The sequence below is a fragment of the Ambystoma mexicanum genome, chromosome 9, assembly GCF_040938575.1.
Source record: "Ambystoma mexicanum isolate Mex_15411 chromosome 9, UKY_AmexF1_1, whole genome shotgun sequence".
In the NCBI taxonomy this organism is placed as follows: domain Eukaryota; kingdom Metazoa; phylum Chordata; class Amphibia; order Caudata; family Ambystomatidae; genus Ambystoma; species Ambystoma mexicanum.
Window position 1 is genome coordinate 594,489,023 of NC_090931.1, and position 25,636 is coordinate 594,514,658.

At 49.1% G+C, this 25,636-nt stretch overlaps 1 protein-coding gene across 7 annotated transcripts in view; it reads left to right on the forward strand.

Moving 5' to 3' along the window:
• Positions 1–25,636, forward strand: part of NCOR1 (nuclear receptor corepressor 1) — a 2,268,409-nt gene that overhangs the window by 1,771,180 nt on the left and 471,593 nt on the right. For all 7 annotated transcript variants that reach the window (XM_069615218.1, XM_069615220.1, XM_069615222.1 and 4 more), the window contains one exon: positions 23,441–23,592. In XM_069615218.1, coding sequence (XP_069471319.1) covers positions 23,441–23,592 — 152 coding nt within the window. The remainder of the gene's footprint in view (positions 1–23,440; positions 23,593–25,636) is intronic.

The window sequence follows — 25,636 nt, forward strand, 5'->3', positions numbered from 1 at the left end:
CGGAGGCAAGGGCGCCTCCAAAGGTTCCGGCGGCGGTTTCGCTTCCTACCGTCAAGCGGCCCGCTCGTCGTCGCAAGAGGCCTACAGAGGACGAGGCAAGTCTAGCGGACCCCGCCGTCGTCGCCAAGGAGGTCAAGGGGGCAAGGCCGCGTCCAAGCAGGATTGAACCGGCCTTGGGGTCGGGCCCCCACCGAAGCACCCCGGTGGGAGGCCGGCTGGCGGGCTTCGTCAGCGTGTGGGAGTCCATCTCCACCGACCGTTGGGTGCTGGACGCCCTGGCCCGGGGCCACGCGCTCGAGTTTCAAAGAAGGTGCCCGCGCGTCCCCCCCGTGGCCAGGAAAGAACTTCACGTCCCTCAACTTCTCCTGGAGGTAAAGGCGATGCTCAGAAAGGGCGCCATCGAACTCGTCCCAAAGAGGCTTCGGGGCTCCGGAGTCTACTCGAGATACTTCCTCGTGAAGAAGAAGACGGGAGGATGGCGCCCCATCCTGGACCTGCGACGTCTGAACAAGTTCAAAGCCCTTCCCTTCGGACTACGGTCGGCACCCAGGGTATTCACCAAGTGCCTTGCACCGGTGGCGGCGCAGCTGCGCCGCGAGGGGATCCACGTCTACCCCTACCTGGACGACTGACTCATCCGCGCCAAGACGAGGGAGCTCGCCGTGGTCCACACGGCAAGGACCGTCCAACTCCTCACGGACCTGGGATTCTCCGTGAACTACGCCAAATCCCACCTGGTGCCCGCGCAAGTCGCACTGTTTCTGGGAGCGAGGCTCGACACAGTGTCCCTTCTGGCCTCCCCGTCGGAGGAGAGGACCAGGACCATCTTGGGCAAGGTGCAACGGATGTTGGTGGCCGACGCGGCCAAAGTGAGGTCCATCAAGTCCCTCCTCGGGATGATGTCTTCCTGCATCTACCTCATTCCCATGTGCAGGCTCCGGATGCGCCCGTTGCAAGAATTCCTGGATGCGCGCTGGATCCAGACGACGGGCAGCTTCGAGGAAAGGATCAAGCTCGACGAGAGTTTCCGACGAGCGATACGGTGGTGGGGCACCCGCGCGCATCTGACGGCGGGCATGGACTTCCAGACCCCAGCCCACCAGGAGACTGTGACCACGGATGCCTCCCTGGAAGGGTGGGGAGCGCACACCGAAAATCTGCACGCAAGGGGGCTCTGGCTCCCGACGGAGAAGTCCCTACATATCAACGTCCTGGAGCTCCGTGCAGTGTTTTGGGCCCTCAGGTCCTTCCTTCCGTCCCTCAAGGGCAAGGTGGTGAGGATCTTCACCGACAACACCACCACCATGTTTTACATCAGGAAACAGGGCGGAACCAGGTCCCCAGCGCTGTCCAAGGAGGCGCAGGACCTGTGGCATTGGGCCGTCGCCCAAGGGATTCTTCTGGTGCCGTTTCATCTGGCAGGGATAAAAAACACCATCGCCGACTCACTCAGCAGGGAGCTGCGCTCGTGCCACGAGTGGGAACTACGGCAGGATCTGGTGGATCGCCTCTTCCGACGGTGGGGCACACCCCAGATCGACCTGTTCGCGACGGCGACGAACGCCAAGTGCCGGAGGTTCGCCAGCAGGTTTCCCCAGACGAGGAGCATGGGCGATGCTTTCTCGTTCCCCTGGGAGGGCCTGTTCCTCTACGCGTTCCCTCCCTTGCCTCTGCTAATCCGGCTCGTCAACCAGCTCAAGAGGTCACGGTGCAGGATGATCCTCGTCGCACCTGCGTGGCCGAGGCAGATATGGTTCCCGGACCTTCTGGACTTGTCAGCGTCCCCGCCGATCAAGCTGCCGGCGGACGCGGATCTACTCTCCAGGGAAGGAGGCGCCATCCTCCACCACGACCCGAAGTCGCTGAACTTGCAGGCCTGGCTCCTGCAGCACTAGAGTTTGGAGGATACGACATACCGGCCGATTGCAGAGAGGTTCTTGCAAAGGCCAGGGCGTCCTCGACTCTTAAATGCTATGGACACAAATGGAAGAGGTTCTCTGTCTGGTGCCACGCACAGAAGATTAACCCTCTACGGATTACGGCTCCCCAAGTACTGCCGTACCTGCTGACGCTGGCCAAAGCTGGTCTGGCACATGCGTCCATCAAGATTCATCTTGCTGCGATCTCCCGATACACCAGAACCACGGGCCGGACGTCCTTGTGGTCTCATCGTCTGGTGAAAGAGTTCATGAAGGGACTGTTCAGATCGTTCCCGCCGGTGAAGGCTCCGGCCCCGGCGTGGGAGCTCAACGTGGTGCTGACCAAGCTCATGGGACCTCCGTTCGAGCCTCTGCACTCGGCCCCGTTGAAGTTTCTATCGTGGAAAACAGCTTTTCTTGTGGCCATCACCTCCGCACGACGAGTGGGAGAGATCCAGGCCCTTTCCTGCAAGGCCCCGTACTTGACTTTCCACGACACGAGGGTAGTGCTCAGGACGCACCCCTCCTTCATGCCCAAGGTACCGTCGGACTTCCATATCAACGAACCCTTGGTGTTACCTGTGTTCTTCCCGTCGCCTTCGTCGCCGACTGAGAGGACTTTGCACTCGCTGGATGTAGCTAGAGCGCTGAAGTTCTACGTGGACCGCACGAAGGGTTTTCGGAAGACGTCACAACTCTTTGTGAACTTTGGACCTGTCAATCAGGGGAAGGCTCTCTCGAAGGCTTCCATCTCCAGATGGCTCTCCGGCTGTATCATGTGCTGTCACCGGTTGGCAAACCGACCGCTGCCTGGCCGTCCGAGAGCCCATTCCACCAGAGCGATCGCAGCTACCACGGCGTTCCTATCTGGTGTGCCCCTGCTGGACATATGCAGGGCTGCTACGTGGAGGTCGACGCACACCTTCACGAAATTCTACTGCGTCGACCGGGATTCCAGGGAGGAGTCCAGGGTCGGCCAAGCAGTGCTGCGCAACCTGTTCGCCTGAGGTGAGCCTGGTGAGGAGGTAAGATGCTTAATGTTGAGTTGATGTGATGCTTAATGTTGAGCCTTTGCCACCTCCCGTGGTTGTGCATGTGTGTACTGCTATGTATTCTTTATTCATGAGCATGTGAATCCATGCCAGACCCCATGCTGGAGAAGGAACAAGTTACTTACCTGTAACTGTTGTTCTCCAGCATGGGTCTGGCATGGATTCACATGCGAACCCTCCCGCCTACCCCTCTGCGGCTCTTCACTTGGTCATACTGCCACTTCACGTGCTTCCAAATCTGAAGATGGCTGCCAGAGGCGGTGCTTAGGTAGAGGGCAGTCATTGGCTGTGGTCAGTATGACGCAGAGACCAGTGATTGGTTATTACTACGAAAGACAGATCAGAAACGAAACTGATACTGGTTTTTTCTTTACCGAGGATTCCCAGCCTGACGACAGGGAATATTCATGAGCATGTGAATCCATGCCAGACCCATGCTGGAGAACAACAGTTACAGGTAAGTAACTTGTTCCTTAGAAAGTTAAGTGGCAATATGAATTTGTTGTTAGATACTCTAGGTCTTTGCTTAGAGGACTTGGTACAACGACCAGGATTGGTTAAGAGACTTTTATTCAAGGCGGATTGGGTGGATACAGTAAATGGTGTGGAGTCTTACTCCACATATAAGAAGTATGCACATTTTGGACATGCAAGGGAATGTATTCCCCTCTATTTACAAAGATTCCCTTGTCACAGGGCGAGATCTATATTTATGCGCTTCAGACTCAATCAGATTCCGACCTTAGAAAGGATACGGTACTGGGGACACAGAGGAGGTACCTAACCAAGAACAAATTGGTCTCACTTGTCGTTTTTGTGGAGATTAATCTTAGCATTGAATTCATTAATCCAAGATATTACGGAGGAATTGGAAAAAAGGAATTTAACACGCAATGTTTTTATATTGGAAAATTAAGGGCTGGGATAGATTTTTTTATGGAGGTTGATTTGATTCTGAGAATTTTATTAGTGTTGTCTTATAAAAAAAATGAATTGTATATTTTTATTATGTGGAATATGTTGTATAAGGTTTCATGTAAACTAATAATGCAATAATAAAAAAACATTTTTTTTAAAAGTGGTCCCAAAGCAAAGTAGTTTAAAACACAACCTAGTTCTTCACAAACTTTATTATGGAGGAGATAGGGGCACCAGTAAGTATGGTGACTGCTTGCCACCTGTACTCTGATTTTTCCCAAGACTTGACAGGTCGAAGGAGGATCGATGGATGTAGTTTTTCCTGCTGTTGGATCAAGTAGCAGATGCCCAGGAGCTGTGGGGGTGCAAGCTAAGTTCTAGTCTGGTCCAGGAGCAGAATTGCATCCCTTTCCAGTGGACTAATGCAGCACGCACTGATGCAGCACTCTTCTGGACACTTTACCAGACAGCGGAGGGCCAGTTCGAACGATTCTCACAGCGCACAGTGACGGCAGGTATCGCAGTAGTCGTGGTCAAAGAAACCCTTCCATTCGGGGACCCTTTTATGGTGGCACCTGAAATCTTGCAGGAAGGCGACCTATGGGACTAGCTGAAGACAGACGAAGTTCCGGTTAAAAACATGGAACAGCGACTCTTCTGGTACGGTAGCCCGAAATGAGGTTGGTCATCCCACCATTTGTCCCAGGGACGCTTCCGAAGACTCCAGGAATGCGAGAAGATGTCGAGACTAGTTAGTCCCACTAGTCCAAAGGGTCGAAGCAACAGTAAAGGGTGTGCTGTGATCAGCTGGGACAGCAGCAAGAATTGGCCGCCAGGCCTCTTGAGGATTCTTTCGCTGGTCTTCCGCGTTTGCACAGCTACACAGGATACTTGGCTACTCTTCAGATCTGCTGGAATGGCTGCAGGACTCCTGTTCATATCCCAAATTCAAATGAGTGATCAGACTCAGCCCTCCAATGGAAAATCTGCCCCACACATGCACACCAGTAGTGGTCCAATCGGGGAGCAGGTGGATCTGACTCATGCGTGCACACCCAGACTTACTGGCACCAGCATTTGGATTGGGTCAAGACGGTCCCAACCCACTTCCTGGGACCCAACACACATTGCATGCAGTAGCCCACGAACAGCAGTGTTTTTCCGGACAAATGCATGACCATAAAGGACATTTCTGACATGGAAAGCAAGAAGGCCAAAGAACTAAGCGGAAAATCTTGTGTTAGGACTCCTTTTCTTTAGTCTGGCCTGGTGGACAGATGAATAGAAAGGCAAACCTATATTTTGACAGGGACAACTCTCAGGAGCTGTAGCCAAACCAGTCCAAGGTAGCAAGGTGAGCGGTCTAGGCTAAGTCTCAAGAGGTGGTGAGCTTGTAAGGGGTCCACAATGAACGCACACAGTGAAGCAGTCCAGAAATACAGTTGGACAAACGGTATAAAAATACTTCTTTACTTATAGCCAAATAACACAGTGAAAAATGACTAATAACAGGTAATATTATCACACAATACAAAACATGTGATACATATATACAATTACTGTTGTAGGGCAAAATACATATCAATCCCCTGTAAAGAAAGGTAGACATTAGTATTGGCACTACAGGCCCACAGAGAATCGACCATAACTTCAGAAGTCCGACCCTAAGTTGTCTGGGGCCTTGCGCACAAAGGTTCTTCAAAGTTTCCACACAGTGTGTGAAGCTGGAAAAAATTAAGGTAGGGTCTCTGCAGCCCAGTGAACAGTTCCAAGTGTCAGGGGACGAGTTAAACTAGCTAATCTAGCGCCACTTCTAACAAGGTTTGCCCACCCACCATTACAGATATACCGTTGGGAACTTCAGAGTTTTTTCCCAAGCAAACCCTGTAGCAGGCTGCAGGAAAGTACCAGAGCATTGAATGAAACAAAGAGTTAGCACAGGGGTCTGCCCCTCCTCTAAACTCTAGAGCACCCTACCTAGCTAACAAACGTGTTACCAACTATCTTAGTACTTTTGTGAACCAGCAATGGCAATGGCAAAGCCAAAGTGTTAGAAAAGTTTTATGAACGTTAGCAAACTTTTAAAGGGGAGTTTAGAGGGCAGTAAAGAATTGCTGTAACTCACCCGCTCTACTCCGATTCTTCAGGAGACTTGGCAGGCCTGTTGAAGAAATTCTGAGGTTGCTTTTCCTGCCGTCAGCCTCAGACCTTGATCCCTGGGGGTTGCAGGTTTCAGCAGATCTCCTGTCTGTGTCTGATGCCAGTGCAAGCAGTCCCAGTGGAAGAATGCAGCACAACGCAGCGCAGGGTCCCTCTCAGGACAGGAATGGATGCTTGTATGCAATTTTGAACGACTGCCACCGATGCCCCGGCAACTGAAAGGGACTCACTGGTCATGGTCAGACTCTCCCCTTGATGCTAGGACCACAACATTTCGCAGAGGTAAGTCTTATTGCAAGTTCCAGACCTGAACGCTGAACGGTGACGTCTGTGGCATGCTAGCCCAAACTCAGAGCTGGTCAGCCTCACAGCGGTCCTGGGGTACTTCCGGAGGCTCTTCGTAGGACTCCGAGATGACGTCAAGATTGGATGTTCCCTCCACTCAAAGGGTCGCAGCTCCTTCACAGGACTGCTGGAGATCTTCCACTGGACTGAGCTCTACCAGGGTAGCAGCAGAAGTTGGTTGCCAACCGCCTTTCTGACGGGCCCATGGTCTCTTCGCAAGTCTTGTAGCTGGACATGAGTCTTGTCTCCTTCAGTTTCTTCCAGGATCTCTCCGGAGTGGGTGCAGGGGTCCTCTTCTTACCAAAAAGCCAGGTATGAGCAGCAGCTCCCACTAGCCAATGGCAGATCTGCCCCACACACACACCCCAGATATGGTCTAATTACGACCACTGGCGGCAAAACTCACTTCACCCAGACACACTGGCACCAGTACATGGATTGGGACCACACAGTCCCAGCCCACTTCCTGGCAGCAAACACACACAGTCCTCCAGTAGCCCGCCAAAAGCCTCTGCTTTCCCAGGCACTGCAAGTCATATAAAGATGTTCCTGGCCTCACAGGCCAGGAAGAAGGCTAAAAGACAAGATGGCCAAAGAACAAGCTAAATATCTCGTGGCATGGCCATGTTTGACAACTAGACACAGTTGGTAAAGTGCACCAGAAAATGGTAAAATGTCACTGCTGCCACCAACTTGTCCATTTAGCACACCTATAGTAACCAAAAATCCTCTGAGTGTTAGTGTAGCGCAAAACAAAAAGTGTACCCCATTGTACTGCATTGTAAGATCATTGTACAATGATAAAAAGTTACCACAGGGAATGCAAGTTACTAAAAATAGCAACTGTTAGGAAAGATTGTATGCAGTACCCTTTGGGTACACTACTACAACCCTAACCTCCTGGCAATAGCAACTCAACCTTTGCTATAAGTGTGTACTACACAGCTTGGTAGTGTGGTCGAGTAGCCAGGCTTATCTCAAGAGGAGTCAATGTGAGCTGTAGGGGGGGGGGGGTTACAAAGAGATTCACAGTGACAAGTATTCAAATAAACATTTACACCCAAGGTTTCCTGAGTAAAGAATTATTAATTTATTTACCAGTCCGTTATAGTAAGCCTTCTTCAGAAGGTAGCAATGTTAAACAACACACAAATAGACCTAAAAAATAATACACACTCTTAGTTTTCTGAATCAGCCGATACCCATTTGGGATTGCTCAAAGACACTGCCTACACCCTCAGGTGACATAAATTGATAGGGTGCTGTGGACATTGATATACCACTGTTAGCATTCAGACTTTCTTAGCAGAGTGTCAAAGAAAAGAGGGATCAGAATAAAACAAATATTCACACAATGATTCTCAAGCAGGTAAATACTTCCAATAACCCCCCAATGCAAAGTCAGTTAACCCTTTCCTTTAAGGAAAGCAAGAACACTTCAACAGAGGAGAGAAAAGTCATTCAGGGAGCCAAGCCAGCCAATGTTTAAGTTAGCAAAAGTCAAGGTGAACTGAAGCACTTGTTACAGGTAAGTAGAAAATCTTTCTTTCCCGATGTTTTAAATGTCTTGGTAGAATAGAAGAAATCAAAGTAGGGCCACAAGCTGATTAGGCTTGTGAGGTAAAGAAGCTGATAGCAACTCTACAAATGCAACCAAGCAAGTCTCCAACGAGGACAAGTGGCTACACAACAAGAGATAAGTTCTCTTAGACTTTACAGTACCTTTAGGTTGAAGAAAAAGTGCAGCAGATGACTTCTGTTCCTGTGCAGCTCTGCAGATCTCACTGTTCCTGGGGATCAGTCGTGGGGACAAGAGGGGGGACTTCGGGGGACTCCTGCACTGCAATGGGACGGTCCCCGCTTGCAACCGGCAACCTTCAAACAGGTGGCACTTTGGTGTTTCAGCTCCTCGCGTCTACCGCAAATAGCAACACCGCAGTTCCTGGCTGTCGGGCTGGGCTTTCCTTGCATTTGTGGTCCCGCACTCTGTTAAGGGGGCTCGGGCTCGATCAGTCCTGCATCCTGGGAGTCCGTTGGATCTTCCTGGAGTTCTTGACCAGCTTAAAAGCCATGCCCACAAATAGGTGTTCCTCTCCCTGGCTGTCCAATTCCAGCAGCGACTGCAGTGGAAACTCGACCAGCTTAGAGAGGATGTCCAGGTGGCTTACTTTGGAGTTGATTGGTCCCACCAACTCAAAGGGAGAAGTCGTCCTTGCAGGGGCATCTCTGTCGATACAGATTTGGAGTTTCAGCACAGCAGCAAGGCTTCACCGGGCATACCAACGGACCAGGAGTTGCAGCAGGTGTCCTCTTCAAGTGCTTCTTAGAATTCCTTCATCCAGTGGTCGACTCTGCCTTCCAAGCCAAAAAGCCTCACCTTTTATGGAGCTTGCTCCCATTCACTCCAGCCTAGCTGTAAGTCACCCAGCAGGGTGGCTGTCCTTGCCGGACAGCCAGCCGGCCAATCACCTAAGAGTGCCTTCCTGTCTCCTAGGAGACTAAGCACAGGGAGTTTCGGGCACCTCCCTTGCTTCCTGCCCCCGCCAAACACTCTGGAGCCAGAGGCAGGCTTCACTCGTGAATCCCATCAAAGGCAAAATGAACAAAGGGACCAAACCTGGTTTGGCGCACAGAGTAAATCTCAAGAAGGACCTTTCCAAAAAGAAATCGTGAAACAAGACGACTGGGGCCATTTTGACAAAAATGGCACCCATGGGTGCTTTACCGTGGCTGCGAACGAAGCCCGCAGTAAAATCCCATAATGGTAGTAAAAAGTAAACTACTGCCACCAACCATTCATTGAGGAAAGGGGTAACCTAAAAATGTTACATGAGTAGCTAGACAAAGGGGATACTAAGTAACCCCTCCAGCACCCTCTTGTAAGATAGTGTGTGCTGGGTCTAGAAAGTTAGAAATGTAAGTAAAGTCAATTTCCCTTTACTGCTCTGGGAAAAAGTAATTTATGCCAGATAAGGTATTTAAACCTTTGGGAAATCTGGAAGACTTCCCTGTGTCACTGCACTGAAGGTGCTGTGTGACACAATGTAAAAGATGATGCGATGCCTATTGAGTTTGTCAGACTCAACAACCAAAAAGAAACAGTGTACAAAATCACTTTAAAATACATGAGAGAGTGGGAAAAAGGGTCTCACTCTATCCAGGTTAAAAAAAAAAAAAAAAAAGTCCTCAAAATCCAGCAAAGTTGCTGGGGGTCTGCAAGGTAGAGGGAATGAGCAAATTTCTGAGAATTCTCCCTAACAGTAACAAAGTAACAAGACTAAGGGAAACAATGTTTCACAGTACTGACAGCCTGAAGGACATTTCAGTTACCTCATAACAGATGGGCAAAAGACAGTGTTGTGGCATTTAAGGCTTACGTGCAATGTAAAATGTACAGGTCAAATATGAAAATAAAAGCAAAAATTGGGGGGGTCCCTAGAAACGGAAGGAAACGTGCAGTAAAGAGGTTTCAAATGGATTGTGTCCTCCCACGTATTCCTCCTCTTAGATATACCCTTACCTTTAGGTTTCGCCTCTGAACATTTTTTCTCTCTCCAGCAGAGGGCGCTCCACTCGAGGCTGTGATGTCCCTCGGCGGCATCCGTCAAACACTGACGTCATCCACTGTATAAGAGCCTTGAGCGCGCCCGTTGGCTTCAGTTCCGTTTTTCCGTTAGCTTCGCTTTGGATCGAGTTAAACGGCAGTATTTTGTGTGAAAAAAAGCTATGTCGTCATCTTCGAACCCTTCCACACAGAAGATAGGCTTTAAAAAATGCCTAAAATGTGGAAAGAAGATGTCTCTGATGGATCCACATAAGAATTGTCTATGGTGCCTCAGTCTCGACCACCGTACAGAAGACTGTGGTTCGTGCCAGTCAATGACCCACAGAGCCCTAAAAGAGGGTAGAGGTAAACTAGCGATGGGGGAGGGTTTATCGAAGTCCACTTTAAAAAAGAGAGACTCGGACGAGTCTTCGAAGACATATCATAAAAAACATAATTCGAGGAGTAGATCGAGGAAGTCTTCTTCGTCTTCTAAAAAGGCTAAGAAGAGACGACATCGATGTCCCTCATCCTCTTCGACATCTTCGGAAGAGGTTATCACATGTCCATCTAAACATGACTCTCCAAGAAAATAAGAATCTTTTCGAGTTTCTATGCAAAACATTTTTGAGAATGCGGCCCAGACCCCCTCAAAAATAGCTAAAGACCATGCTCCTGCTCACAAGAAAAGTGACAGAGGAAGGTCCAAAACAAGGAAAGTCGATAAAAAGACGTTGAGAGAGTCATCCAGAGATTCTTCTCGATCACCTCGTAAAACAGAGCCTTTGGTGCATAAATCGAAGGCAGAGGGAAACAAAATGGCGTTGAACGATCATTCGCCATCAAAGTCGACATCGTCCTCGAAGACTTCGAAGGTCCTCGAGTCGACAACTCCCTCGAAGGAAGCTACGTCGAGTTCGCGCTCGAAAACCACAAAAGCTCCTTCAACGGTTTCCATGGCTCCCTCGACGATTACATAGAGGTCGTCGAAAGTTCCTTCGACAGTGTCGAAGGAGGCGATTAATACTTCAGCGCCATCTACGCTTTCGTCGACGCCCAAACCTTTAATAAGGGAAAGACCTGTAATGCCTGAAAAGGTCTTTCAACCTGAGAGTCGACATGATTTTTTCAGGACCATGTCATCCATTTATGAGGGAGATTCATCAGAAGAGGAGAAAGTAAACTCTGCTCGTGTTAAATTTGGCACAAGATCTGTCCTAGTGGAGTTAATTAACCCTCAATCAAGAATTCAAGATCTGCAAGAATGGTTACAAACAGCAAGTGGCCTGGATACTTCACCAGAGTATGAATTTGACAAACCAGACCCATCAGAACAGGTTGATATGAGTTATAGAAAACTCATGAGCAGAGTTGCAGAATTTATGGGGTGGGGTAGGAGTTCACCAGTCTGTCAAGATGATGACATGACGGATATATTATCTGGAACACCCCAACAAGACCCCATTCTACCATTTCATATTGCCTTACAAAGAAGGGTTAGTTCTGCATGGGAACGTCCTGAAGCCATAGGGGCAGTAAATAGAAAGTTTGTGGAAAAATATAGACCTTGCACATCTGATCCGGAATACCTCAGCAAACACCCAACTCCGGATAAGTTTGGTAGTACAGGCAGCCACGTCCACAAAGAATGTGGCATACTCTACAATCCCTCCAGATAGGGACGATAAAAAGGTGGATGCATGGTCTAGCAAAATCGTCACATCTGTCAGTATGGCTTTGAAGTCTACTAATGTAACTTGTACCTTGGCAAGGTTCACATATTCCTTGTAGGACTGCATGTCAGCGGCAGCTGAACACATCCCGGAAGGTGAAGAACGTGATGGCTTTCTAGCTGTTATAAGGGATGGAAAGGAGGCTTCGGGAGAATGCCTTCAATCAGGGTTGGACACAGCTGACAGTATCAGCAGGTCCATGGCGACTAGCACAGTGCTACGTAGATTTGCGTGACTAAGAAAGTCTGGGTTTGCTCCTGATGTGCAATCCAGGCTTCTTAATGTGCCCTTTGATGGCTTGAGGTTGTTCGGTAGCAAGGCAGATGAAAGTTTGGAGAAGCTACAGACCTCCAAAGCGGCGGCAAAATCTCTCAGTGCCGCCATAATACAACCTCAGCAACGCCCCTACACAGGCTCATCTTCCTGGAGGGGTCGTCCTTTTCGCTGCTATTCCTCAATTGGAAGAGGAAGAGGGCAGGCCAATCGGAGAGGTCAAAGAAAATTTCTTTGGGGGCAAGGAAAAGGTGCTAGATCAGCCCCAGCAACGGCATCTGTACCTTCAGCCGCTGCTGCAGCTACCGCAAAACCACTGAGGTTTTGACCCACAAGACCCTGATGGGAGGCAGGATCTCACAGTATCTAGAAGAATGGCGGGGCATTACTTCAGATACTTCGGCACTGGAAACAGTATCCCAAGGTTACTGCCTTCCTTTTCTAAAGAAACCTCAGAATCACCCCCCGGAATACAACTCTGCCAAACATCCGGATCCGCTCCTGTTGCAGGAAGTTTTCCCCCTGCTACAGAAAGGTGCAATAGAACATGGACCTGTAGCGGAGAGGAACAAGGGTTGGTATTCCCCATACTTTCTTATTCCAAAGAAGGACGGAGGCCTGAGACCCTTCTTGGATTTGAGAAACTTAAACAAGTTCCTAAGGAAGGACAAATTCAAGATGGTCACGCTTTCTCAGATCTTTCAGGCTCTTCAAATCCAGGATTGGTTGGTATCATTAGACCTTCAGGATGCTTACTTTCATGTGCCAATCCATCTCAAGCACAGAAAGTACCTGAGGTTTGCGATTGGCAATTCTCACTATCAGTTTCGGGTTCGGCCATTCGGGTTAACCTCCGCCCCAAGAGTTTTCACCAAGTTGATGGCGGTGGTGACAGCGAGTCTCAGGAGAGGGGGGATCCATGTCTACCCCTATCTGGACGATTGGATGATCAGAGCACGTTCTCCAGAGCAAGCCCTGGATCATCTGTCCAAGAATTGTCACTTCCTTCACAATCTAGGTTTTTCTCTGAATTTAAAAAAGTCAAACATGATACCATCACAGAGACTCCAGTTTATAGAAGCAGTCCTGGATACCTGCTCGGGCAAAGCCTTGCCTCCCGAAGAGAGAGCTCACCACATTCTGCAGATGGTAACAAAATTCCAGAATGCCCAGCATCTTCCGGCCTTCGATTTTCTCAGGTTGCTCGGTCTGATGCCATCCTGCATTTTTCTGGTGCCTGAAGCCAGATTGAGAATGAGATCTCTTCAACGGGCTCTCAGAACTCAATGGTCCCAATTCTCAGAGGAAATGTCAGATCTGCTGCAGGTCCCAGCCCAAGTAGCACAGGAACTACAATGGTGGGCTTGCAGACGACATATCCTCAGAGGAGAATCTTTTTGGCAGCCATGGCCGGAGATAACAGTAGTGACGGACTCCTCACTCACAGGGTGGGGGAGCCCATATCAACGATCTGACAATCGGCGGACGTTGGTCTCCGTCGGAGTCCAAACTACACATCAATCTTTTGGAGTTGAGGGCAATCAGACTAGCGCTGAAGTCCTTCCTGCCCTCTGCACAGGGAAAGAATGTTCTGATAATGACGGACAACACAGTGGCCCCATGTGTACTACCTCAACAAGAGAGGAGGAGTGGGGTCACTACCGCTGTGCAGAGAGGCGATGCAACTCTGGTTCTGGACAATGCAAGAAGGGATCTCTCTATCGGCAATTCATCTAGCCGGAGAGCAAAACACAACAGCGGACGCTCGCAGAGCCAGTCTCTCACGAGTGGGAGATATCTCAGAAAGTCATTCAAAAGATCTTTGCCCTTTGGGGAACCCCTCAAGTGGATCTGTTCGCGACCGGGGGCCAACGGGAAGTGCGAACTGTACTGCTCAAGGGAATTTCCCCCGAGAAGAGCTCTAGGAGACTCGTTTGTGATGGAATGGGAGTTTCCACTTCTGCATGCGTTTCCTCCAATCCCTGTGATCCCTCAAGTAATCAGGAGGTTCAGAAAGTTTGGGAAAACCATGATCCAAATTGCCACAGATTGGGCCAGAAGAACGTGCTACCCGGACCTTCTGGACATGTCCATCTGCCCTCCAATACGTCTTCCAAGAAGAGAGGATCTTCTCTCGCGACAGGAAGGTCATGTTCTCCATCCGGAGGTCAACACACTCAACCTTCACGGATGGCTTCTGAAAGGGTGAGATACAAGGATTGGGATCTTCCGGATGACGGGATGGAGATTTTGCTTTCGTCCAGAAGGCCAGCAACCAAATCTCTATCGGTGTCGTTGGAACAAGTTCAGTAACTGGTGCAGAGAAAAGAATGTGGACCCATTTCAATGTAATAACCCCACAATGTTATCTTTTCTGTTACATTTAGCCAATCTGGGGCTCCAGGTTGGGACAATAAAGGGATACTTAGCAGCGCTATCCATCTTTAAGCACTCTTCTGAAGAAGAATCTTAATTTAAAACACCCTTGATAAATCAATTCCTAAAAGGTTTAAATAATGTTTTTCCCCCAATACCTTTCCAGGTTCCAATGTGGGATCTAAACTTGGTTCTAAAATTTCTCACATGTATTCCATTTGAACCTTTACATTCTTGTCCACTAAGGCTCCTTACTTTGAAAACAATACTCCTTGTAGCATTGACATCAGCCCGCAGGGTAAGTGAGTTGCAGGCGCTTTCGAGTGGTCCTCCTCACACCATCTTTTATAACTAGGTTAAACCTTCTTTTTTGCCAAAAATTGTTTCGGATTTTCATCTGTCACAGAAAATAACTTTACCTACTTTTTACCCTCCTCCTCATGCAAGCAAGGAAGAGGAGAGGCTTCTTAGACTAGATCCCAGGAGAGCTCTCAGTTTTTACATCTCAAGATTGGCAAAAATTCGTCAGTCTGATCAACTTTTCGTGGGATACACTGGACGCAAACTGGGCCTTCCGGTAACTAAACAAACATTATCCAGATGGATAATTTTAGCCATAACAGAATGTTACAGATTGGCTGGAAAAGAACCACCTGATGGACTGAGAGCTCATTCAACCAGGGGCATGGCAACTTCAACAATACTAAAGAGGGGTGTCCCTGTACAGGATATTTGTGCAGCAGCCACATGGTCACCCATGCAAACCTTTATAAAACATTATGCTCTGGACTCGACTTCTTCTGGAGGTCTGTTTGCTAAATCTGTACTCCATTCTATACATGATTAAAAAAGATACTGTACTCCCACCTCCAATACAAAAATGCTTTGGGAGTCTATCTAAGATGAGGAATACGTGGGAGGACACAATCCATTCGAAGAGCAAGTTACTTACCAAATGTAACGTTCTTTCGATTGGATGTTCCTCCCACGTATTCCTCATCGACCCTCCCAACCTTACCCCACAGTACAGTTTACGTGAATTACACTCTAAACTCTTTTAAGGCTTGGGTCAAGAAGAAGCATGCCATTAACTAATCAAAATCCAAGCACTATAATATACGAAAAAACAGAACTGAAGCTAACGGGAGCGCTCGAGGCTCTTATGCAGTGGATGACGTCAGTGTTCGACGGATGTCGCCGAGGGACATCGATGCCACGGCCTCGAGTGGAGCGCCCTCTGCTGGAGAGAGAGAAAAAATTGTGAGGCGAAACCTAAAGGTAAGGATATTTCGAGGGGATTGGGTCCTCCGACGTATTCCATATCTATGACAGTAATCACCACAGCTGAGCTGCTTTGGAAAATCTTCGGCGTCTGCGTCGATGATGTCGATACGCCGCCCTCAAGGACCTCTTCCGACGGCCGACGTCAATGGATGTTATAAGTAGGACGCATGCCGCCCGTAGCCTCAGTTAAGTTTTTTCCGCGAACGTGTTCGCTTCTGGAATCTCGGCGCACCTCGACTCTTTGGAGTTTCTGTTGTTTCTCGGTTCTTGGAACCTGTTTGGTGTTTGTGAAGTATTTCTTCGTGAAGATATCTACCTCGTCTTCCACACCGCGTCCGGGCTTTAAGAAGTGCGGGGACTGTGGGTCCAAGATGTCGGTTACAGACTCGCACGACGCCTGCCTCTGGTGCCTCGGGGAGGCCCATGACACGGATGACTGTGTCGACTGCCCAGTCGCTCACCTCGAAAGCCTTGCGGGAGCGCAAGAAGAAGTTATCGGTATGTACGGTGTCCAAGCCCCGGAAGTCGAGGTCTGCGGGGCTTTCGACGGACGACTCGAGGGGCGACTCTCCGCATCGTCGTCGGAAGTCCAGTGGGTCTCGGTCCCGGAGTTGGTCTTGCCACTCCTCTGCCTCTTCGAGGCACTCCCGGAAGCGCCGTTATTGGTAGCCTTCCCCGGCGGGTCGCTTACCCCACCAAGCATGCGACACCAGAGGAATGGGCTTCCTTCGGGAAGAAAATGTTGGCGATTCTCGAATCGCAGGGCACTGGTCCGTCCGCGCCTCCGAGTGGGGTCGGTCATGATCAGCCGAGAGACACCGCTTGCACGCCTTCGGGCTCGGGTGGTCGTCCCGATTCGCGGGAAAGGTCCCACTCAGACAAGGGGAATTGTTCTCCGCATGCCCGGTCCAGGTCCCGGTCCTCGACGCGCTCGAGACCGTGTGGTGTCTTCACGGAAGACGTTGACGCCGAGGTCGTCGATGGACTCTTTCGAAGGCTTGCCTTCGAAGAAGTCGTCGACGCCAGAGGAGACGTGGCATGTCGAGGGACACGGCTTCGAGGACTGTGTCGGCACAGTCAATGCTGTTGACGCTGCGCTTAGCGCCGACGCCGATTCACTCAACACCCTCGACGCCTTTCGAGGCTGTGTCGATGGGGGTACCCCGCGGCTCTGGGGAACCACCTAGAAAGGCTTTGGCCAAGGTCAAGCAAGGCTTTGGTTCAAGTTCTGTGCCTTCTTACCGCCATCTGGAGTTCATTTCAGTGGTGGATGAGGGCTCTGATGATGGCATGGTGCCTGACACGATGCCAGACGAGATTCTCTCGGGCCATAGCCAGTTTGAGGACATGAGGCAGTCCCTGCATGATGCTAGTGTGCTGGACACCTCTCCGGTGGAGTTTTGTAGGCCTGAGCTTGGCACTCAAGCCGATTCTTCGTACCAGCACCTTATGTCAAGGGTCACTGAGTACTTCGGATGGTCTGCTCCCCCGGGCGAGTTTGTTCAGGATGACCTTACGGATATCCTCGACATTGGTCCACCAACTGACCCGGTACTGCCGTTTCATATGGCTCTACAGAGGAGGGTGGCGGCGGCTTGGACTGCTCCGGAGAGTCTCCCGGCAGTGGGCAAGTCTTTGCCGCAAAAATACCGCCCAGCCAGTAGTGACCCCTGCTACTTGTCGAAGCACCCTACTCCGGAGAGTTTGGTGGTGCAGGCGGCGATGGCCCCGCAAAGCAGGCGTCGTACCCTACCATCCCTCCTGATAGGGACGACAAGCGTTTTGACGGCTGGGCGAAGAAAGTGTTTTCTGCAGGGAGTATGGCGCTTCAGGCGGCCAACTCCATATGTGCCTTGTCACGTTTCACGCACACTGTGTGGAATGGTTTCCTTGCCGGCTGAACATATTCCCGAAGGGGACGAACGGGATGATTTCCTTTCTATGGTTCAGGATGGCAAGGATGCCATGTGTGAGGCCGTTCAGTCGGGTTTGGACATGGCAGATTGCGTCAGCCGGTCCATGGCGGCGAGCACCGTGATACGCAGGTTTGCGTGGTTGCGGAAGTCGGGGTTTGCTCCTGATGTGCAGGCCCGGCTCCTCGACATGCCCTTTGACGGGGAACATCTTTCTGGCAGCAAGGCTGACGAGAGCCTTGAGAGGTTGCAGACCTCAAAAGCTGCAGCGAAGTCGTTGGGAGCTGCAGTTCGACAACCTCCGCCTTTTCGTCCTAGGGGACAGCAATGGAGGGGAGGTTCCTTTCGTTATTACTCATCCTTTGGTAAAGCGAGAGGAGCTGCCAGTGAAAGGGGCCACCGTAGGAGTGCCAGAGGTGGAAAACAAGGTACTTGAGGTGCCAAGGCCGCTCGGGCTGTTGCCTCTTTGCCCTCAGGCAATGCCGCAGCCGCTTCAGCTCAGTCATGAGGCCATGTCCCATGGTTCGCCAGTTGGGGGAAGGCTGGCGCAGCATCTTGCAGAGTGGCGCGCCATTACTTCAGATGTGTGGGTTCTGGAGATCATAACCCACAGCTACTGTCTTCCTTTCCGGCAGAGGCCTCAAGACAATCCACTGGGGAGTCTCTTTGAAGAGTCCGGATCCGCTCCTTGCGCAGGAAATTCAATCCCTGCTGGAGAAAGGCGCCATAGAACTGGTCCCTGTAGCGGAGAGGAACAAGGGATGGTATTCCCCTTATTTTTTTGATTTCCAAGAAAGATGGGGGATTGAGACCCATCGTGGACTTGTGCGGTTTGAACAAACTCCCCAGGAAGGACAAGTTAAAGATGGTTACTCTCTCTCAAGTCCTCCAGGCCCTTCAACTTCAGGACTGGTTGGTGTCTCTCGACCTCAAGGACGCTTATTTTCATGTGCCGATCCATCCAAAGCACACGAAGTACCTGAGGTTCGCGGTTGGCGACTCGCACTTTCAGTTTTGGGTTCTGCCGTTCGGATTGACCTCCGCCCGAGGTTCTTCACCAAGCTCATGGTAGTGGTGGCAGCGCACCTCAGGAAAGGAGGGATTCACGTCTACCCATACCTGGACCATTGGTTGATCAGGGCGCGCTCTCCCGAGCAAGTCCTGGATCATCTGTCAGTCACCTGCCACTCCATCCACAAGCTGGGCTTCTCCTTCAACTTAAAGAAGTCCCATTTCACACCAACTGAGAGGCTCCAGTACATCGGAGCAGTGCTCGACACGTCCCTGGGGCAGTGTTTTCCTCCCAGGTGAGGGCTCATCACATTCAGCAGATGGTGCACAAGTTTCAACTTGCCCAGACTCTCCCAGCGTTCGAGTTCTTGAGACTGCTCGACCTCATGGCATCCTGCATTCTTCTGGTGCCAGAGGCCAGGTTGCGGATGAGATCTTTGCAATGGGCACTCAAGCTCCAGTGGTCTCAGTCCTCCGGCAGGATGTCGGACCCTGTTCAGGTGCCGTCTTCGGTCGCCCAAGACCTTCTGTGGTGGGCCGAGGAAGGCAATCTGGTGAGGGGGGCTCCATTTTGGCTGCCCTGGCCGGAGGTGACGATCATGACGGACGCATCCCTCACGGGTTGGGGAGCTCATGCCAACGAGTTGACAGTCAGCGGTCATTGGTCTCCGTTGGATTCCAGACTCCATATCAATCTGTTGGAGCTGAGGGCCGTCAGGCTAGCCCTGAAGGCTTTTCTGCCGACTGTGCGAGGAATGAATGTCCTGATCCTGACGGACAACACGGTGGCCATGCACTACCTCAACAAAAAGGGGGGGGCAGGGTCACTTCCTCTGTGCAGGAAGGCGATACAGCTCTGGTTCTGGGCAATCCAGCAGGAAGTTTCGATCTCGGCAGTTCATCTGGCAGGAGACGAAACTGAGACGGCGGACGCTCTGAGCATGCAGAGCGTGATCTCTCATGAGTGGGAGTTGGCTCAGGAGATTCTCCTGGAGATCTTTCCCCTTTGGGGGACCCCTCAAGTGGATCTCTTCGCTCCAGTGTCAACCAAAAGTGCGAGAGGTTCTGCTCGCGGGAATCTCCTCCAAACGGAGCCTTAGGAGACGCGTTCATGGTGGAGTAGTCATTCCCACTGCTGTACGCGTTTCCTCCAGTCCCTGTCATCCCGCAAGTACTGCGGAGGTCCTCATTGCTCCGGCGTGGGCCCGTAGGACGTGGTACCCGGACCTTCTCGACTTGTCCATCTGCCCTCCACATAGTCTTCCCTACCGAGACGATCTGCTCTCACGGGAGGGGGGTGTCAGGTTCTCCATCCAGAGGTCAGGCCCCTCAACCTTCACGCTTGGTTACTGAAAGGTTGAGGTATAAGGATTGGGACCTCCCTGAAGACGTGATGGAGGTGTTGCTTTCGTCCAGAAGGCCCGCAAAAAAGTCCCTGTCCCTGTACCGATGCCGTTGGAGAAAGTTCTGCGACTGGTGCAGGGTTAAGAATGTAGATCCTTTTTCATGTGAAATTCCTATGGTTCTGTCTTTTTTGCTTTCTTTGGCCCACAGGGGCCTTCAAGTGGGTACCATTAAAGGTTACCTGGCGGCGCTGTCCATATTTAAGCGCTCGTCTGAAGAGTGTTCCTATTTTAAAATTCCTTTAATTTCTCAGTTACTGAAAGGGCTCACTAATGTGTTCCCTCCGTCACCTTTCCAGGTGCCTGGTTGGGATTTAAACCTTGTTCTCAAGTTTCTGATGGGTGCTTCGTTTGAACCTTTGCATTCATGCCCTTTGAGACTGTTAACTCTTAAAACTGTATTTTTAGTTGCGGTCACTTCCGCTCGCAGAGTGAGTGAGTTACAGGCACTTTCAGTTAAGCCACCCTTCACTGTGTTTCATAAGGACAGGGTTATCCTTAGAGTTCGTCCTTCTTTTCTTCCGAAGGTGGTGTCGGAATTTCATTTAGGCCAGAAGGTTGTTCTTCCGGCATTTTATCCTCCTCCACATCCTGGTAAGGAAGAGGAGAGGCTCCATAGGCTTGATCCTAGGAGAGCGTTAAGCTTTTATATTTCACGCATGTCCCAGGTCAGAGTGGACGATCAGCTCTTCATTGGTTACGCTGGAAAGCGTTTGGGACAGGCTGTGACGAAACAGACTGTCTTGCTGGATTATTTTGGCTATTCCTGATTGTTACCGCTTGGCGGGTAAGGACCCACCGGTCGGCTTACGGGCCCATTCTACCAGGGGTATGGCTGCCTCTACTGCCCTGCAGAGGGGTGTTCCTATTTGCAACATCTGTGAGGCAGCCACCTGGGCTTCGGTACATACTTTTGTACGTCACTATTCCCTCGATTCCATCCGGGGGCAGGATCTGGCCTTTGGCAAGGCAGTCCTTTACTCCGCAATTTGATTGGGCATGCTAAATTTCTGTTTTCTAAATTATTTTCCCACCTCCTTGCATTGGTACTGCTTTGGGAGTCTGTCATAGATATGGAATACGTCGGATGACCCAATCCCCTCGAAGAACAAGTTACTCTATTACCTGGTAACGTTCTTTCGATGGGATGGTCCGACGACGTATTCCATATCGCTCCCTCCCTACCTTCCCCACTACAGAATTTCTTATGCGATTGCAGCTTACGTTTCCGTAAGGCTTTGTGTGTCAGACTGGCAGAAGACTGGTGGCACACGTTCTGTGAAAAAACTACAACTGAGGCTACGGGCGTCATGCGTCCTACTTATAACTTCCAGTGATGTCAGCCGTCGGAGGAGGTCCTCGAGGGCGGCGTATCGACATCATCGACGCAGGACGCAGACGCCGAAGATTTTCCGAAGCAGCACAGCTGTGGTGATTGTCATAGATATGGAATAAGTTGTTGGACCATCCCATGGAAAGAATGTTACCAGGTAATAGAGTAACTTGTTCATCTAAGAAGAGGAATACGTGGGAGGAACATCCAATCGAAAGAACATTACAGTTGGTAAGTAACTTGTTCATCTTTTCCAACACCTTGTGCCACGGCCATGTTGGATCACCAGCTACGGTCGCCAAACATGGTACACTCACGAGTGCTAACTAAAAATATAGCAAAAATTGTAAAAAAATAATAACTGCTGCAACCAGCTTGTCTTTAGGCACATTTAAAAGTAACCACAAATTATTTGAGGGTAATCTAGGGTGATAGAAAAGTATCCCCATTGCACTGCATTGAAAGATGGATTGTGCAACGTGAAAAAGTTACCCAAGCAGGAAAAAATTGTGAAAGACCAAAGGGAAATATAGTTTCCCAGTACTGACAGTCTGAAGGATTAGTCATTTTCCCCATAACAAATGAGCATGCTGCCAGTGGCGTGAAGCTGAAGGCTTTACTGCACTGTAAAAAGTCAGGACAAGGTGTAAAATTAAAAGCAAAACGTCTAGGCGTCCATAGAATATGGAAGAAAATGTGCTCAAGGAGAAAACTTTTCTAACGCTCACGAACTGCAAAGGCTGTGTTCCAAGCTTCCCTTTAGGATGTGTACACTCTGGGTACTAGTCATAGACCAATGAGGCAGCCCCTCCTGCACATGGTTTAAAAACGTTAGACCCCCTTACCATCGGACTCTATTGAGGCGATATGCCCTGAAGTGGCGGGCCTACCCTGTAGGTAACGGCCCACTTCCCAAGTTAAGGGCCCGAGCGCACTAAGGGTCCCTTAATGAGGGTAGCGGGTGGTTAACTACATGGTGGGCCGGCACCTCGGGGCATATCGCTATTAGCACCTGTGTAGTTGTCTACACAAGTACTAATGGTGTAAATGTAAAATTAAAAGAACGTACCTTAGATGCGTGGCCCAACGCCATGCACTCCTGTTTGACAGGAAGTCCGTTTTCTATGTTGATGACTTTCTACGTCATCAACATTGAAAGCAGGATTCCTGTCCAGCAGGACTGCACGGCGTCGGGCCACGCATCTAAGGTATGTATTTTTTTTTATTTTAAAAAAAAAGAAAACACAACACTCTTACCACACCCACGTAGAAAGCTACACGGGTGCTAAGAGATGAAGTGGAAGGGGGGCCACCGGCTGAACAGGAAGCTCAGAACGCAGGCTTGTACCATACAGTACAGCCCGTGTTCTGAGACTCCTTATTGGCTGGCAACCCCCTGCAGGGTGCTAATGTATGTTAGGTGGCCTTTGCCCTTGTTAGAGGCCCTGTCATTTAAGATATGGTTTTCTTGTTTGTAATTGCAATTGGTTAATTTCCAGTGAACCAAAACTATATCGCCCAGAATTCAGTAGTTTGTTGAATGAAACCCAGAACAGAAAGTGTTGTCTTGGTGACATGCCGTTTTCTTATTGGATTTAGCCCCTCACTCGTTTTTCTATGCTTTTGTCAGAAAGGTCGGTTTGCTTCGTCTCCTCAGTGTGATGAAAATTGAAGCAGTTTATGTAACCTAGCTTTGGAAAATCTTTCTACTCAACTAGCCGTGTAAAGCGGGTAGCCAAGTACGGAATCTGTATCGCAGGAAGATTGTTGCTGCCCGGGTGTCGTTTTAGTCCGGTGTACAGTATAGCAGTCAAAATGAATTCCCTTTGTTTGCAAAGTTATGACCTTGGACATTCGACCATCTCTTCCAATAGTCCTGTTCATTCCTGGTGAATAGTAAGGCGTCACCAGCATTTTTTAGGTGAATTAACCATTACAGCTTTGCGCAATTGCTATTGATGATGCTGAGCATTTTAAAAGTTAATTTGAATATATGCAAGTTCAGATCTGGCCTTTTAGTTATTTAAAAACCTTAAGTGCCTGTTTCTGTAACATTTGAGGTTTTACACTGTAACCTTGATATTTCAACTGAAGTCTTGTCAGATATATTTATTCCATGGCATGTAGTCCATAAACCCCTCACTAACCATTGTCTTTTGTGTTCTCTTTGGAGCAGCTGAGCCCAGTCGGCAATATGAAGGACAGATGAATCGCTTTCGCCCCCAGCAACAATCCCCATCACCGCAGCCCCCTCCCACTGCACAGGCCGAAGGGGCTGGGCATGTACCGAAAACCCACCGCTTGATCACACTGGCCGACCACATCTGTGTAGGTGTTTCTGCCATTAACAACCTTCAGTTTCTGATCTGTTTAATACTGATGAGCTATTTTCACAGAGATGTTTTATTGGTTGCCATTGTTCCACAGAAAAAATTTTTGAAAGCAGAGGATGTTTGTTTTGTTATTGGGTGGAATAAAAAGAGCTTAATTTCTGGGTCTTGTGAATCTGTTTGTGTCATGTGCTATGCATAGTATGCTATCTCGTGGTTGGCCATAGGTAGTGCAAGTTTACTGTAAGTTTTCACCTGGGCACTTGTCCACTTACTAGACCAATAGCATGTTTCATGCATCCATTTCTGCACCTCTGTACTGTTAGGTAAGGATTCGTGCAGTCCAACTGGTGTGTGACTACACAAGACGTTTCTCTTGGTATTAGGTAACCTACCTTTTAATATAGGCCTGTACCATACGAGTTGGTATTGTGACTGAGCAGCCAGGCTTATTTTAAGAGGGGTAATCTGAGCTGTAGAGCTGTACAATAAAATCAGTAAATACAGGTATGCAAGTAAACACTTACACACAGTTATATAATACATTATTTATTCATTTATACACAAATCTATTTAAAGCATTCTTTAAAAAGCAGTCATTATTATTATGTTTATTAGCATTTAGTTTATTTCGAACTTTTGCTATCCATTACATTCCTTAATTCAAAGATTGGAAAAGAGAAAAACAAAAATAACCAAAGAGGTGGGAAAAAGTGCAGAAATAGAAAAGAAAAAACAAAGGCAACATCACTTCATCAATCCAAACAAGGAGAATGAGTTCCCTCCAAAAGAATATCAACCCCTCCAGTTTGTTGTTGGATAGTCAACATTTAAATATTATCCAGTCAGTTCCAAAAGAACCAAAGGCCCAGTTCAAGGTACCAACCTATCCCTAAATTTCTTCCAAAAAATGAACTCTAAAAACTTAACCAGGGCTCGCGTCAATGCCACATTTCCCCCCTCATAAAAAGTCTCCCACCAGGTGTTTGCATCTGTCCCAAGGGTTTTCTTCACATGTTCATACAAATAGTGTTCTCTGAATTCTCAACTCCGTGCAGAACAGAATCTCCATTGCATAGATGGCATTTCTCATCTTTTGACGTTCCATCGTATCTCTTCAACGTGACCTTCGTATGAAGAACATTCAAGCGGAATCCATGGAAGAGATCTCTATACTGTGCATTAGGGAATGTTTTCAAGTATTGAGGTGTGATATTAGGTACAACCGTTAATGTTCTTGATAAAATATGGATGCTGGAGTGTGATCTTTTTGATTCTGTTTCCTTCTAGTCCACCGTCAACAGGGTTCTCTTGACAAATAAGGGGTTTCAACTGAGATTGTCAACCATTAAGCCGTGACTGGCCAGACTTCCTAGGCATTTTGCTCTCCCTTGGTTTCATGGCCAGTCAGTCAGACATGATTTGTTAGTAAGTTTAACAAAAGTACAGGAAGTAATGAGCATTTCCCATACTTCCTCCCAATCGCCATGGCTTGGGTGGTTAGCGGTTTCACCTTCCAATTCATATTTTCAATCCATGGCTTTTCACAAGCACTTGCACTGATCATGATGCCCAGATATTTTATTGACGTGACTGGTCTTATTCGTTTTTTACCTAGACTCCAACAGGGTATTCTTTTTTTCCTCCCTTTCTGCCCTTCTATCACCAAAATTTCAGTTTTTTCAGTATTGATTTTCTGTCCATTCCGATCAGCATAATTCTGTAGAGCATCCATTTTTCTTTGAAGACCAATAGTGGTTTTGTCCAGGAGAACCAGGTCATCGGCGTACAGGAGCCAGCCTGTAGATGTTCCGTTACTCTTTGGAGGGCACGATCTTGGAGGATCCAAAAACCTCTTTCATGTCCGCAATGAATAGATTGTAGAGTATAGGGGCTAAATGGCAGCCCTGTTTCAAGCCCTGGTGTGTTCATATATCCTTCGTCAGGTTTCCATCTTGGTCAAGTCTGACCTGGAGTGACGTGCCGGTGTTCAGCAAGATTGTATGTAGTAACCCTGTGGGAGACTAGACCAGCCTTGTCCT